The following is an 18,027-nucleotide window of genomic DNA, read 5'->3' as shown; positions in this document are numbered from 1 at the left end:
GCTGCCTCCTGCACACCTCCTACTGGGGATTGAGCCCACAACCCAGGCATGTGCCCTGACAAGGAATCGAACCATGACCTCCTGGTCCATAGGTCGACACTCAACCACTGAGCCACACCGGCCAGGCCCGGGACCAGTTTTTGAAGAGACTGCCTACGCTCCATTGCATTGCCTTCATTGCTTTATCAAAGATGAGTTGACCATATTTATGATTTTTTTAAATTAAAAACAACTACTTTAAACTTTATTACTTTGTGAAACCATTCTCCAGTTAAATCTCATGGCCTAACATTAGGATAGAAGTAATTATCTGCATTTCAAACTAGAAAAATCCTTCTTACAAGATACATAAAGGTAAAGCTGAAGATAAACTGCATTAGGCAAATTTATGTAAACTTCACACAAGGTTACACACTTATGGAGTTATTTCCAGAAGACAATTAATATTAGGCACACCCTGATTTCCATTAGACTAGTCCTGATTTCCTTTCGGCTATGAATATGAAGATTATGAATTATTTTCATAAGTGACTGAATTTTGCCAAATAAGTCACTTGAAGTTTTAAAATGCTAAATTACTACCTCACTACCAGAAAGTTTGCTATTCTCAGTAGCAGAATAAAGTGGAATGAGGCTCATTTTTTAGTAATTATAGAATATAAAAATCAGCACCCTTAATGTCTTGGTTAAAGCTCCCACAAAATAAAATTTATTTTATTACAAGTTAAAAGCTTTCAGAGTTTTGTGCTAAAGAAAATTATGTTTTTCTTCCAAAGTGAGCTTATTGGTTTTATTGATGCTCTTCTATTTTGATATTATATGCAGGTATAGGGGAAGTATATTTCTTTAATATATAACAATGTTGTTTCTTCTACCACAATTTTTTTCCTTTTATGTCACCATAAAGGCAATATAAATTTGCTTTCAACAGTTTTGTTCCCCTAACAACTTATCCTATATAATAAAAGCCTAATATGCAAATCAACTGAATGGCGGCTCAACCGGCAGAATGACCAGTTACTATGATGTGCACTGACCACCAGGGGGCAGATGCTCAATGCAGGAGCTGCCCCCAGCCTGCAGGCCCCAGCACAGCCAAGGCAGGTGCCAGTGGAGTGGCCCCCCAATCGCTCTGCCAGTCGCCCCACAGATTGGCCCTGATCACTGGGCAGGCCTAGGGACCCTGCCCATGCACAAATTTTGTGCACCAGGCCTCTAGTCAAATATATTTTGCTATAGTTTTAAGTTTTCTTTGGTAAATGAAAATGCATTTTTGCATAATGTTTCTTTTTACATTTTTGTTGAATTTATGGGGTGACTGGTTAATAAAATTATACAGGTTTCAGGTGTATACCTCTGTAATACATCATCTTAAATAAGTCTGTGTTTAGGTAAGATCTAAGTGTGTACATCTTGCCAATGCAGTCATCAAAGATAAGCAGAATGGTAAAAGTTTTTCTGAAAACTGATTTGAGTAGAATCTGGTAAATTGGCATAGAAGAAAGTATTCATTGGGGATATATCTGTGTCACGCATTTCTCTGATTATGAGATACTGCTCTGCTACTGAATGATATTAATAGTGTTACTAGTTAAACACCACAATTTCAATATAAAATTTTTAAATGGGAAAAAATACTTAGAGTAGTATGGTGCATTGCAGTATATAAAAATAATATTATATGCAATATAGAAAATAAGTATTTTTATATACTCTTATCTGTACTGACTTTTCCCCATAGGAACAACCTCTCCTAAATTGTCTCCTGCCATCAAATTGAAGGTTTGAGGCGAGAAATTTTAATTACTCTCTCACTATAGCTTTAGTAATTTATGATTCACTTTTCTGACTATTGATCTTTCATGATTTAAGTGTTCTGATCAATAAAACTGAATTTTATTCTGCACTGGAATCTAGGGATTATTTTGGCTAAGTTAATACGTAATGGCAATAAATAGATTAGTAACCATTTAAGCTTTGCGATTCTTCTATTTAATTTATCAAAACCTCTTATTTTCTGGTAGTAATAATATAAATTTAAGGGTCTTTTGTTTCATTTGTCAAATAACACTTCCTAACAACTAAATAGTACTATAATCTTTGTGGTAAATTGCTGGGTCTCTAAGTGATATTTTATGTTTGTTTCTGGCTTGTATTTCAGAAACCACCTGCTTCTGCTTTTAGATAAAAGAAATGTCCAACAACTATGATGATGACAATGCTAGCCTTTTATTACTTGGCTTGTCTTGTTGTTTTTTCCCCACTTAGTTTTTTTGACTCTCACTTAGATTTTCAAAAGCTCAGAAAAAAAAAGAAAAAAAGTCTCTCAAAAGTAGTCAACATGCATGTAAACCTGACTACCTTTTCACTAAGTCCAACGTGTTAACTTGGAAACATATAAACCCACCTCAAAAAGCATACATTAGCTGCTAGGACTATATTTAAGATTTATCTCTCAAATTATACTCATCTTTCAAATTCCTGCTCTAATTATTCCAACCTAGAATGATTTCATTCTTCTTACCTTCTATTGTGGTCTTTAGTCAAACCAAAGACTATAGTTGTTTCATGAAATTCACTTTTATTTCCCTAGTTATATATTCAGAATCCTCAGAACATGTTACATATTTTGTATATGCCCCTGAAAAGTTGCCTAGCCTATGTACATGGAAAACATTTAATAAATATGTATTGACTGATTAAACAAGGTTATTGATAATTTATCATGATTCAAAATGTTAGATGGTATGTCTAGACTACATAGTAAGGAGCTAACTTGTTACATGAGTTAATAAAGTCTCCTGTACCAGAAACTAATTCTTCATCATGATAATTTAGCTGAGTTCTAAATTCATTCTGAAATTAAGGAAAGATAATTAAGAATATTCTCTGGCCCTGGCCAGTGTGCCTCAGTTGGTTGAGCATCATCCCATGCACCAGAAGGTCCCTGGTTCAATTCCTGAACAGGGCACATACACAGTATGCAGGTTCCAATGTTTCTCTCTCACACATTAGTCTCTCTCTCTCTCTCTCTCTCTCTCTCTCTCTCTCTCTCTCTCTCTCTCTCTCTCTCTTCCTCCTTCCCTCTCTCCCTCCTTTCTTTCTCTTTAAAATTAATTAAAACATTTTTTAATTATTATCTGCTTAGTTTTGACCTTTGATTAGTGTGATTATATCCTCCTATCTCTGACATTTTTTCTCTCTTTTATTAAATCCTTTCTTTCTGCAGTCTTTTCAACATCTAATTTCATTTTTAAGTGGTGGAAACAAGTGTACGGGTGTGTGTTTTTTCAGTGTATTTATTGTTCAGAGGCAACTTATGTCTAATCCATTTAACTTCATAGCAAGCTTGCTTGAAATATTTTCAATTTTTTAGAAAGAAATACAGTAAAATTTGATTATAATGCATAGTTTGCTATTCAATTGCTTGCTTCTAAGCACTTTTAAAAATATCTTTACAATCTAATTTGGACTTTATATTTAGTGATTCTGCAATTTAATTCTATCAACCTGTTTTTTATAGTTGTCTTGTTGATCAAATTGATAAACTAATAATACATGAACTACCTTCTGTTTTCTCAAGTTGGTAATCTCCTTAACTTTATAAAATATTTGGAGTACTCACCATTTAATACCCATATACCCACTCTGATATATATTTCCAAGTGTTACATGAAGTAATGTAAAGGATATTCCAAGAATGTTGATGTTATATCTTCACCTCAAACTTTCATCTCAAATTGCATAGAAAACTTATTTTCCATCAGTGTCCTCAGCCCTAAATGGCAAGAGTTCTCTGGAGGAGTGTCATAAAAAGAAAGTGTGTTAAGCATTATAACTGGTTACCAGATGTCATTATGCTAAACAAAAATTTAACATAGTCTCATTTATCCTTGGCCTCCAGCCTTCAGCACTGAAGCTGTAAAAATGTCTATTCCATCTCGTTGGTATTCCTATAATCTGCTTTTTCCACTAATTTCTTTCACTATCATCATTACCCTTCACCTCGACTCTTAAAATAACCCCCTCTCCCTCTTACACACTGCTTTTGGAATTATTTTTCAAAAACACAGGCAGAAACGTGCTACTTCTCAGTTCTTAGAAAAATAATTACATATACGGTAAAAATCATTTAAAACTTCATAAAATAAAACCTGAATGCACCAGCCCATCTTGACATCCAAATAGATTAATCCATGCAACCTAATCAAACCAACTATGAACCATTCACCAAGTCATCCTGCTGTTTTGGTCATGCTCACCCACTGACCAAGAATGTGTTCCTTCCCTTCTTTTTTACAGATTAAAACTATACTTCTCCTTTACGACTCAGGTTGAATACCACCTACTCTGAAATGTTCTCTGTTCCATTAATGCCATGGACATGATTACATGTTTCTCTCTGTCTTATAGCACTTTGCAAGTATGTACATATTTTAAAGCTTCTTTCATTTTGCCTTATCTATATTCCTTCTCTTCCCCACTAATTGTAAACTGAGGTTTGGGGTTATGAAATGTTCATATTGTGCATCTCACAGTGTTTTGTGCACCTGTACTCTGGATGTTACACATGTCATTTCCATAGCCCTTGCCTACATTAAAGCACTTTTTTGCCGACATCTTCAACTCATTTTTTTTAAAAACAAATCTTAAGCACAATTGTCCTACAGCCCTTCTTCACATATTGGACCCCCATAGGGGACTCTATATACAAGATGCCTTCCATTCTTTATTTTACTCTTCAAGATCCTTCAATCCAGTATGAATTCACTCTATTCCATTCTAATTCCCCTCACCAGGGTCATCAGTGATCTTGACTGTAACATGTATGAACTATTTTCAGGGATTTTCCTATTTCATTTTAAATTTGGGATCTAAATGCTATAATATGCTTTTAGACTATATTCCTAGATGGTCAAAGGAAAAACAAATCCTCTTAAAAGATATAATGAGAGCTAAGATATGTATTTCTACAATGTACCCTTGAAGAAAAATTCTGAGACTCCATGTTTTCTGTTTATCATGACTTTAGTACAACATTGAATATTATTCTGAACATTTAGTAAGAATAATTTTTATTATTTCAATCAAAATCTCATCTCAGATTCTGTAGCCCAGTGCATTAATTTTTGGTAATATATGAAATATTATAGGGTCAACTTGTTATTGTTTAAATATGCATGAATCTTATTATTGTCATTCCACAGATTGCTATATGCTTTAAAGCTGGTACAATCATTTATGATTAACACAGTGGAAAGTTGGGCAAGAGCTGGCGCTAATTACAATATCTGCAGAATCTCATAAAGAGATATGGGCAACAGCTGCTATATGAAGATTGTTTTTATTCACTCCCTCAAAATCATAATACTATGATCAATTTGTACAGTACTAGATGCCAAAGCCATGTGGAACTTTATATACCTCAGTCAACAAGCAGTTTTCTTTTTAGTTTATCTTTTGTAATAAATGATTTTAAAATTATTTCCCTTTTTTATTGATTAAGGTATTACATATGTGTCCTTATCCCCCCATTGCTCCCCCCCATTCATGCCCTCACCCCCCTGATGTCTGTGTCCATTGGTTAGGCTTAGATGCATGCATACAAGTCCTTTGGTTAATCTCTCCCCCTTACCCCATCTTCCCCTACCTTCCCTCTGAGATTTGAGCATCGGATTGATGCTTCTCTGTCTCTAGATCTGTTTTTGTTCATCAGTTTATGTTGCTCATTATAATCCACAAATGAGTGAGATCATATGATATTTATATTTATCTTACTGAATTATTTCACTTAGCATAATGTTCTCCATCTCCATCCATGCTATTGCAAATGGTAGGAGTTCCTTCCTTTTTACAGCAGTGTAGTATTCCATTGTGTTAGATGTACCACTGTTTTTTTGTTTTGTTTTGTTTTTTAATCTGCTGATGGGCACTTAGGCTGTTTCAAAATCTTAGCTATTGTAAATTGTGCTGTTATGAACATAGGCGTGCATATATCCTTTCTGATTGGTGTTTCTAGTTTCTTGGGATATATTCCTAGAAGTGGGATTACTGGGTCAAATGGGAGTTCCATTTTTAGTTTTTTGAGGAAACTCCATACTGTTCTCCACAGTGTCTGCACCAGTCTGCATTCCTACCAGCAGTGCACGAGGGTTCCTTTTTCTCCACATCCTCGCCAGCTCTTGTTGTTTGTTGATTTGTTGATGATAGCCATTCTGACAGGTGTGAGATAGTATCTCATTGTCGTTTTGATTTGCATCTCTCAGATTTTAAATTTATTAAACATTGTGTACCTCATGGACTCTCTATGGGTTGGACTATTACATTGAGTATTTTAACTAATAGATTTTATTTTTTATGCTGGATGTTTCATTTAGAGAATTGAGAATCAGGCAAATGTCAAGATAAATTTGTTAAAAATTTTTATTGCACACAATATTATATGAGTTTCATATGTCCAACACATAGTGCTTCAACATTTATATATGTTATGATGTAAATACCACTTTAAGTCTAGTTACCATTAACTTTATTGACTGACATTCCCCTTCAACTTTTCACCCATCCCCTCTGGCAACTATCAGTTTGTTCTCTATGTCAATGAGTTGTTTTGTTTTGTTTGTTTATTTGTTTTGTTTTAAGATTTGACATATATGTGAAAACATACTGTGTTTATCATTCTTTGTCTAACTTAATTCACTTAGCATTATACCCTCTACCTTCTAAGAATATGTTTAATTCAATCTCCTTACACAAAAAGCAAATAAATAAAACTTTGCCTTAATTATTTGATTATTTCTTAATTCTCTATTTCACCTGTAAGAACTGAGTTTATTATGGTGCAATAAATAAAATGTTGTATTCTAATTATTTTATTATTTTTCTTCCTCTCCTGATTAAAAATGTGATTTTTTTGAGAGAAGGAATTACATCTCTTTTTTTTTAACTTATTTTTCTGAATTGCCAACAGTATTTAGATAGCAGACCTGCATGAATATTTGATAAATGAACAAATAAAGTCAGGTTCCAAATTCAGGGGGTAAAAGTTATTAAAAAATTAGATTATCTCTTATTTCATGATTCTTATCATCTCTATTATCTCTGAAATTATAGAGCTATTTTAATAATTTTACTAATGAAATCATACTGCCACACTCTAATTAGAAAGTTAATATTACAGAACTTCAAGAGGCACACAATTAAGAAGACATGCATTAAATAACTATTGGTACATATTGATAATGCCCCCCCCCCTTTAAACTAATGTGGTCACTATTCTTTCTTAAATGTAGATCTATATTTTATATGATGAAGGAAAATCTAACATATGCAGATTGTATTTATTGAGTACTCACTATGTGGTAGATTTGATACGTGTTTTGCTTACATTATTCTAATTTAACCCTCCCAGCAAATTGATGGCATTATGATTCAACCTCAGTCAACTCACCTACACTTATATACACTTGGACACAGCTTTTTTATAAATTCCCGCTGATCTTGGGTTTATAAGATCTATACTTGTGAATAGTATAAAGAAAATGTTTACATAATTCCTGAAATCTTTGAAAACCATTCCTATTTTTCAATTAGCAAAAACTTTCTTTTTATGATTTAAGAGTATTATGGATTTTTAATGGGTTTTTTATCTACTTTATGAAATGTAGAGGTCAGGCTACTTGGAAATAATGAATGGCTATGTTAAACAATTATTTTAATACCAAAGCATACAAATATCAATCAACATGTCAATCTCCCCAGTAAAGTTACATGATTTACATATCATTTGATTGAGTCCACTAAGGGGAAAATATAATTTAAATAGAACATGAGCTTCTGCATCAAGTTCTCTTAAAAAAATACTGAAGAGATTTTTATTTTTATGATTACACTAGAAATGAAAGACTGGGCTGCTTCTCTAAATAGCTTTAGTTTTTTTATTTAAAAAGAGGAAGTTCCATTGGACTCCAAATAGCCAAAGTGGGTGACAAACCAAATTGTTGAAATCAATATGTAGGCCAAATATCCTTACATACCAAGGCAGCCATAAATTTAATAATGTTGTAATATGGATGCTTTCAATTTTAAAGGGTCAGTCCAATTGAAGAGCAAATAACATAATTATTTCAATCAATTTTATTAAGAACAAAGGCACAAGTCATTTGAATAATTATGTGGAGTTCATGGTGACAAAATATGACCTATGTTAATTCAACAGGCGCCATTCTTTGCCCTCGATGCTTTTGCATAAATAGAGCTATCTACTAACTTTCTCGATGAACACAAAGATGTTTCCTGAATGTAGAACCAGTGCCTCTTTCAGAGATTATAAGACTAGCAATTCCAGAAAGAATAGGTTTCTGTCCTTTCTCAGTAATTCTCCCTTCTAAGTGTAGAGGAACTGATTTCAGAGAGACAAACATAAATTCCCTTTCTTGGTTTCTTTTTAAAGGTTGAAAATAAACCACTTTACAACTTCATGTCTTTCACTGTGTTATATACTTGATGTGATTAAGAATGCCTTTTGAACAGGTAAAAAGATTCAAAAATATTCAAAGGAAGCAAATTTCATGGTTTTCAAGAGAAATAGTTGTGTTCAATTTTATTTGGGAGTTATTTATTACACCTAAATTTCATGGTTATTTCTTTGAATCTTAAAGAAGTTACAGTAAATTTCATTTTTAAATGAATGTATTGCTTATTTTAGATATTCTATTGCCCCAGTTATACTTTAAATACTATGTGTCACTGAGCAATCATAGATGGCACAAATATAACGATAGGAAATGTAATCAAATTAAAGTATTTAAATAAAAACTTTAAAACTATTTTTTATTTGTATGTATCATCTTTTAATTTAGCATATTTAAAATTCAGATTATGCCCTAGCTGGTTTGGCTCAGTGGATAGAGTGTTGGCCTGGAGGGTTCCGGGTTCGATTCCAGTCAAGGGCACATGCTTGAGTTGCAAGCTTGATCCCCAGCAGCCAATCGATGATTCTCTCTCATCATTGATGTTTCTCTCTCTCTCCTTCTCCCTTCCTCTCTGAAATCAATAAAAATATAAAATAATAATAATAAAATGCAGTTTTATTAAGATTAATGCATATTATTGAAAATTACATTCATTTTTTCAGATCCAAGAAATTAGTAGAAATAATGAACAAGAATATGACTATGAAGAGGATGCTACCTCACTTTCTGCATATTTTCCCAGTAAGTGTTCCTGTATGTCATATACCATGTATATATGTAATGTTTGTATTACATGTATGTAACTGGAAAAGTAAGGCTGAAGAGAGCATGAAAAGGTAATTAACTTAAATACTCTCAATTTATAATATGGCACAGATATTATGAAATTATTTTGCTAATTTAAGTACTTCTAAGTTCAATGCTTAATAATCAAACACCAGTTTTTCCTACCCAAAGAAAATACAGAAGTCAGGTTGATGTAAATATTCTGATTATGTAACAACTATATTTTTTCAGTGTGTTTTTTATTTTTAAACATTCTTTTCAGACCTTAGCTTCCTCAGCTAGGAAGTTGGAAAGTTGGACAAAGACATTCTCTAAGCTCCTCACTGGCTGCAAGGGGATGTAATTCTATAGTCTCATGTCTGAAGACTAATTCAGTGTCCTGTAGCTATGTCACTGCGCCCATTATGTCAGATTTCATTGGTATGGGACAGTTTGCTTCACGAGCGTGTCTGATACGCATTTCCCACCTAACATTTCCAAATCTGGAAGCCCTGATTCCTGCCACACCCAACCTGCTCCACTTACTGACTTCCCCATTCCAGCAAATGAAGATTCCATCGTTGGTCAGTTCAGGCCAAAAACCCTGGTCATCATGGCTTTTTTACTTTGTCTCCTACCCCATATCCAACCTGTCAGGTAATACTGTTGGCTGTAGCTTCAAAATAGAGCCAGCATTCAGCCATTTCCCGCGTTCATTGTGATTATTACTAGTCCACACTGTCATCAGCTCCCCTGGATCATTGCAGTAGCACTGTGGCTCTCAATGGAGGGCTATTTTCTGTTCCCAAAAGAGGATATTTGTCAATGAATAGAGGTTTTTTTCCAATTAGAGTTTACATTCAGTGTTAGTTTGTACTCATTTCGAGTGTACAGCATAGTGGTTAGAGAATTATATACTCTACAAAGTGGTCCCCCTGATATTTTCAGTACCCACCTGGCACCGTACATAGTCATTACAGTACTATCGACTATATTCTCTATGCTGTACTTTACATCCCTGTGACTATTTCATAACTACCAATTTGTACTTCTTAATCCCTTCACCTCTTCACACAGTCTCCCAAGTCCCACCTCTGGCAACCATTTGATTGCTCTCTGTGTCAGTGTCTGTGTCTGTTTCACTTTTCTTTGTTTATTTTGTTCTTAAGATTCCACATATAAGTGAAATCAAATGGTATTTGTTTTTGACTGACTTATTGAAGGGATATTTTTTTTTATTGACATGATTTGAGAAGGGAGATTTGCAACTGGCATTTAAGAGCAGAGATAACAAGAATGCTACTAAATATCCTACAGGACATGCCCCATACAACACAGGAGTCCAACATGTCAATAACACAGCTTTTAAGAAACCCTGCCAATAGCAACTTCCACATTTGCCACCCAAATACACTATGTCATGAAGGATACGTATAATCTGTACATTATACATATAATCTGTATCATTGCCCGCAAGTCCCTAGATCGTCATCCCATCTGTCACCACTCCCCTGCATGTTCACAGCCATGGTGACATCTCACACATCAAGCATGCTTTTGCCTCGGGGCATTTGTGCTTTTAACAGTGTGCAGTTGATGCTCAGTTAAGTATTATTGACCACTAGTTTTCCAAATGATAGGCTGACCTGCCAATCAAATAAATTCAAATACAATGCTTTAAGGAGCATACTTTGGCAAAATCAGGAAACTCCTTCAAACATTATCACAGAACACAAAAGAATGCTAAATATTAAAGTAATGCATTAACACATGAAGTTTTAATGTTATAAATGTTATTATTATTTTTAATAATAATGAAAGTGATGATACAGACCATCATTAATAATGGCCATATATTCAATATGACATTTAATCCTCAGAAGAACAGTAGTAAGGAAACATTATTTCAGTGATTTGCACAGAACAATATCATTCCTACAGACAGTTTGGACCTGGAACTGTCTCATATGTGAAACTCAGCGTGACGGGACTCAGGCCTCAGGCTCCTTCAATGGGAGAGGGGATGAAGCATAGAGCTCCACCCTTAGTCAGCAGATTCCCATGGCTCCCACCATTGCTATGAAGCTTCCTAAATCCTGTGGACCCACTACCTTACCTGACTCTCCAGGGCTAGATTCCCGGTTTGGGAATGATCAACAGGACCAAGGAGAGTCTGTTGCTTAGACAGTATAGAAAAATTGGGGTACCCTCAGAGGCATGATATTTCTACTGCTGAAAATTTTCTACAATGTAAACTTGCATTTTAAAAATTGTTTTTCTTTTTCCCCACATTGTTTTTTCTTTTCATTGAATTTATTGGGGTGACACTGGTTAACAAAATTACACAGGTTTCAGGTGCACAGTGTACATCACCTGTACACTGTATTGTGTGTTCAGCACCCCAAGTTAAGTTTCCATCCATCACCATTTATCCCTCCACATCCTCCCATCCCCCTTCCCATTGGCAATCACCACACTGTTGTCCTTTTTCCATACTCCGCTCTTCTGCTTCTTTAGCTATACTTTAGTTTAGCAGCACTTTAAAACAATTATCTGCTTTTCCTTTGCACTGACATTGACAACAATTCACATATTCCCTGCAATGCAGAGAATCAAAAGTTTTTATTTAAAAATTTTGTGGATCCTTAATTTAGAGCAGACTTATTATAAAGAGAATATTAACAATTTTTAAGATTTAAAGGTATTGCATTATAATATCTTTTTTTAATCTTTTTCCTGAGTGGTTAGAGAGCATTTATTTTATCCAGTATAAACACAAATGTTGGAACTATGATTCTCAGATGGAGGGAATTTGGTTAAGTTTCAAGATAGAATACATTTTATAGGTGAGAACTGAACCTTAGAAAGATTCACCTACTATGGGTAATTTGGATGCCTTCCTCATGCAAAATGGATTAACACTTTTCTCAAGTAACATTTTCAAGAATTAGAGTATCATCTCTTGATAAGTAAATATTTAAATAATAACTAAATAAGAATCACAAATATATTTTTATTGCCTTGTTTACAAGCAAGGTAAGATTTATTTTTCCTCATCTTTACCTTTTCCATCACTTATTACTTATTATGTCAGTTATACTGTTTTCCAATAAAAATGCAATAATGCAGTCATATCTATGAATCTGCTCAAACAGGAACTCTAGAGAATCAGAATATTATACGTATGAGTGTGCCTCATACTGGGGTAGCAAGATATAATGGAGCTTTAACTGTTCATTTGGTAAATATTTTAAAAGCCCAAGAATGACTATTCACCAAAATTATGCATTTGTCAGCTTTCCACTATACCACATCATAAAAGTTTTATTAGCAACTACCACTTCTGTATGAAATTACAAACTAGGAAATGCCTCCAGATGGTTTGTTTAAATGAAATCATACAATCTTTATCATAAACAGCCATACAGAACCCAGCATTTCATCATGAAAGTGGGCAGACAGAGCGGCAGAGTGCTGAAGGAGCTGAGGCAAATGAAACAGCAAAGGAAGAAAAAGAGGATGAATCAGGCACGGAGACCAAGCACAGCCTACCCGAGGTTGACAGTGGGAGCTTTGAGGACCAGTATGATGACTTGTATATGTTCATTCCTGGAGATAATGCAGAAATCAGCTCACAAGAACCACTCACGGATGACAGACCACCTCTTCCCCCACCGCGATCTGCAGTTGCTGCCCTGCAACTGGATAAACCTCCCTTCACATTACAAGGTAAATTCAAGGTTTAAAACACACACACACACACACACACACACACACACACACACACACACACACACACACTTTGACAGAAGTACATAGCATATAGGCAGTGGCAAATCCATACAGAGAAGATCAGCTTCTAAAACTAAGAGCAACTTTACTCTGTTCTTTAACAGCTGGGGCCTGGGAAATAGGCCAGAGATCCCTGCCACTAACCCTTTCTTCCTCCCTCCCTCTATTCCTTCTTTCCTTCCTTCCTTTCTTCTGGAACAAAGTCTCATTGCAAAGCTTTAATTAAGTAAAAATAAATAAAAATAAAACAAGGAAATAGTCTGTAAACTCTTCCCATGAAATAAACCTCAGTTAATATGGAAAAGTAAATGACAACTTTGCTTCTAAAAAATGCTCTTCTAGCAAAAAAGAAAGGCTAGAGTAGGTTTGAAAATGACCTTGGGCATTTCACTCAGTCGGTAGCTTCAAAGGAAGCCAGTGGCTGAAGGCTTATCACATTGCACTGAGACCAGAGTCTAAGAACACCCCACACATGTATTGCTTAAGTGGGAGAACAGTTAAATGGCTGTGACCGCATTTGCTCCCAGATGCAGGATTAAGGGGTGTAATGGGGGAGAAGGGGGGTTAGGGAGTATCAAGAAGAGCTTCCATGTTCACTGAAGAAATCAATAATATAGAACACTACAGATCACTTTTCCGTTTATAAAGAGCATGTGTGTCCCTTTTTATCTTGACAACAAACTTGCAAGGCAGCCATAACTTAGGATTCCCTCTCTGACTCAGATCCAAGACCATAGAATCAGTACTTAGAATGTGTCCAACGCCTCTCTGAACAGGTTTCCTGGGATTTGGGTCTTATTAGCCTGGAGTATGCAACAGACTGACAAACTTCTATCTTCACGTTCACTCTTACAGTCGCTCATTTTCACTCACTTTATTGATCCCTATTTTATATTTACTTTCCAAATTCAGAAAATGTTCTTACAAAGAAAAATTAATAAGGAAGATGAAACAAATATCAAAACTCCATTTGTCACAGTACTTTAGTTGTTGAGTCCTAGAAGGTTATAAAATATATGAGTGCTGTTTCAAAAAGTAAATTTTGAAGCTATGACATTTAATATTTGTGTTCTTGAAGTCCCTGTCTCTATGAAAGTTCAAATTGATCAACTTAACCTGTACTAAGGTCATGCACTGTATTTAGAGATGGAAACTACTGCTTAATGGAAAGTATGGAAAACCTCAGAAGCAACTCCTCTGATCCATTCACTCATTCAGCAGATATTATTGATTGCCTACCAAGTGCCAAGCTCACATAGACCATTAAGACAGATCAATCTTGGGAGTGGGGGGAGTGACATAGATTAGTAGTACACTGGCATCAAAATTCTGGTATATTTATGTCATTTTAACAGATGTGAATAATTTCATGTAAGTATTAAAATTAATTGTTGAGAGGCAAAGTTGTCTTCTACCAGGTTAAATTTCTCAAAGAAACTAATATTAAATTGTATTTTTTCCTAATGGAAATTTCTGCATATGTTATGCTGATTAGGAATATTAAAACTACTCTGCTCAGAGTATTCACAAAATATCTAAGACCAAAAGTGTAATTTTGGCTAATATATTTTCTGAAAAGTACCAAATATAAAACGCAAAATAAAACAAAAACCCACACCTTTTATTTAAAATCTCTGTTTTCACATTTCATATACTGCTACTTTTAATCTCATCTTTTCATAGGGCTGATTTGGCAGTAAATGGAAAATAAAATACCAACATATTTTTCTTAAAATATTTTGATTAAGGTTTGGGAAAGTAAGACTGAAAGCTTCCCTTACTTTTTGGCTGGTGACTTTATATGTGATCTTTGACTTCAGATAGTGATACCTTCAGGAATTGTTCTTTAAGAGTAGCTTCCATATGTTCTCCAGTTATTGTAAAAGAAAGGCCTCCTCATCAATGACCTAAGAATCAAATTCCCCATGATGGATTTATAGACATATTCACTGTAGGAAACAATAATATAAAATACTACAGGCCACTTTTCAGTTTATAAAGAGCATGCGTGTCTCTTTCTATCTTTACAATAAGCTTGAAGGCAGCTATAACTTAGGATCCCTCTCTGACTCAGATCCAAGACCATAGAGTCTATAATTAGAACATGTCAAATACCTCTCTGAACAGGTTTCCTGGGGTTTTAGGGATTCTTCTCTTTGTTATACACTCTTGCCCCAATTACTTCAAAAATTGGAATCATTGTAATCTTTACTTACTAATGTACAACCTGCATTGAGAAAATGCAGGTCCCACTCTAACGTGAAAAGTATCACCTGATGCACTGGGAAATAAAAAGTCAAGTGTATTACTTCTGGTGCAAGCCCAACTTTAGAAAGAGCTGGGAGGGGAAGTGGGTGGAGAAACAAAGGTAACAGTTCAGGAAATCAGTTCTGAAAAGTAAGATAGTTGGCACATTCCACCAAAAATAAAAGACTGTAAAAGTGTTTCCCACACACGTAATCTGGCTTCACCTGTGATGCTGTCAGTGAAATAGTCATGAAGTCAAAATCTCAATATTGTATTATTCTTAGGGGAAAGGCAAGTCATGGTGTTTTAAAGTTAGTTATAACCAAAGAACTTGTATGTGTGTATACATAACCCATAGACACAGACAGTCATGCAATAAAGGCCTAGGGGTGGGAGAGCAGGGTGGATAGGGTCAATGGGGAGAAAAAGCGAGACATCTGTAATACTTTCAACAATAAAGATACATTATTTTTAAAAGTTAGTTACAAGTGTTTTGGCCTGTATACTTATTAGGTTAAGTTAACTGAAACAATCAAATTGAAGACTTGGAAAATGATCTTGGTCTCTCCTCATATGCCCATTCCCCCCAAAATTGATGAATTTCATATAATAATCTCCTCTTACTCTTCTCTACAACTCGTCTTTCTCTGTAGTTCCTAATTTTTTCCACTAAAACATCTGTAAGTTAACTTAATTTTTTTGGTCAGAGTTTCACCCAAGGGAAAGACTCATCCTCCTTTAGTTCACATGCCTGAATTTCCCAAAACCACATAGAAAAGTAATGATTTGTTTGTCAGTAACTGAAATCTTTTCCATTTTATTGTTTTCATTAATATTTTAAGCAAAACATTTGTCAAAGGACAATTTTTTTAAATTCTCATTGGTCTGGCAGAGAGCCATCAAAATTATTTTCAACTTATTCATTAATCAAAGTATGATGTCTTTATCTTCTAAGTAACTGCTACTAAAACATTTAATACATTTTCATAAAAATATGTAAAGATTTTACTAAGTATAAAAACCATCAAAGACTATTCATTCTTTTCATAAGAATTAATATTCAGGTCCTCTTTTAGGTCATAAGCCCTACTTTCATTTTGCTTTACCTAAGAATGAGGTTCATGTTGGCTTGTAGAAGTCAAGAGTTTGAAGGTCAGTTTGTCCTCATCAAAGTGAGATTTACCATAAGAAACCAAATGAAAGTGCTTTTAGATATCCCACCTTGTTGTTTTCAGAGAAATTAAATTTTAGGCAGAATGCCCAGTGCAACATCTATGAAAGTAATATGACGTCAAGTAAAAAAAAAAATCTAAGAGTATTATACTTGAAAAACACAAGTTTTCAAAGCATTTGGATTTTGAGGCTTAATTTTATAACTCAATTTCCTGATACTAAATCATTCATAAACTACGTAAAAACCATTTATATGCTTATTTATGTTTTGAAAGAAATCCGTGTCTCAAACAAACTTTTTTCTTAACAAAGTTAGCAATTACAAACTGCAGGAGGATATGCTGGTAAATTCCGTGGTTCATTTTTCTCTTTTTTTGGAATTTAGGATATAATATATAAATTATTATAGGGGAAGTTCAGGCAAGTAATAGATGAACATCAAAAACTATTGCATATAATTGAAGAGTAACCACCATCTAAATATTTCATAAGCAGGGAAAATGTTGGAAGGCCAAATGGAAAGAAGTCAAAATTGGTGGGACCCCAGTGCAAATCAGGAAACAGGAGGTGAGCCCAGAGGAGAGGACGAACAGACCGATGAAAAGGAGCAGGAGGAGGAGGAGGAGGAGGACCCGTACACGTTTGAGGAGATTGATGACAGTGACTATGACATGATCCTGGCCAATTTAAGTACAAAGAAAAGAATTGGAGGCCGGTCTTTCATTATAAACAGGCCTCCTGCTCCTACACCTCGACCCACAAATATCCCTCGGAAAGCAGAAACCACCCCTTACATAGCTCAAGGTAACGTCTTTTGTTGTTTGTTTGTGTCTGTTCGGGCGTCGGATTGTCCTCTTTTTGGTGGGATCTAAAATCCCAAAGAGAAAAAATATATTTCCATATCATAGGTAAGTTACACAGGCCTATTGTAAAATTTAGAAACAATGATTAAAGAGAACTAGTGAGCAAGGGTCTGGTTTCTAATTCTTCATTAAGAAGGATAATTTTGAGAAACCTTCCAACGAACATGAAACCATAGCATGTGTGAAGAAATTCTTTTTGACATTTCCCTCCATAATTCTACAAGAGGGAAGCTCAACTCTGAATGATGTGCAACATAAGAAAATAAAGTAGGTACTTTAACTTTTGGCTCCTAATTCCATTTAAGAGATCCTAGGATCTCAGATATATAACCATAATTTCTCTGATAACTGCATTTCACCCCAATGATTAAGATTCACTTCGTCTGTCATAGAATTTCTACTTTATTTTCTATATCAATGTTTCTTTCTCATTTGTTACTCAGTTGTATCAAAACCCCAAGAGGAGTATTGACTCCACTCACTTACTAACACTCTGGTTTGGTATACTCCATGAGTCCATAATGTGTAGGAGAGGACTTTTATTCATCAGTGCAAGGCATGCAAATGAATGCGTTGAGTGCCTTTTGGGGCTAAGATGCCATCCTAAGAACTGAGAATATGGAATAAAACAACGTCTCCATCTCAGAGGAGTTTCTAGGCAACAAATATGCAAATAATACAGAGTACAATGTGACCCTTTATTAGAGATTTTT

The 18,027-nt window shown here is 34.7% G+C and overlaps 1 protein-coding gene across 1 annotated transcript in view; it reads left to right on the top strand.

Annotated features, from left to right (window-relative positions):
• The window catches only part of BANK1 (B cell scaffold protein with ankyrin repeats 1), a gene marked incomplete at its 5' end in the record, with an annotated part of 309,000 nt that overhangs the window by 249,319 nt on the left and 41,654 nt on the right, over window positions 1-18,027 (top strand). The window contains 3 exons of the mRNA XM_079774535.1: window positions 9,137-9,215; window positions 12,660-12,968; window positions 16,947-17,255. Of these exons, the coding sequence (XP_079630661.1) occupies window positions 9,137-9,215; window positions 12,660-12,968; window positions 16,947-17,255 (697 nt within the window). The remainder of the gene's footprint in view (window positions 1-9,136; window positions 9,216-12,659; window positions 12,969-16,946; window positions 17,256-18,027) is intronic.

Source organism: Cnephaeus nilssonii, assembly GCF_951640355.1.
Source record: "Cnephaeus nilssonii genome assembly, chromosome: 1".
Classification (NCBI taxonomy): domain Eukaryota; kingdom Metazoa; phylum Chordata; class Mammalia; order Chiroptera; family Vespertilionidae; genus Cnephaeus; species Cnephaeus nilssonii.
This window is presented reverse-complemented; position numbering and strand designations above follow the sequence as displayed.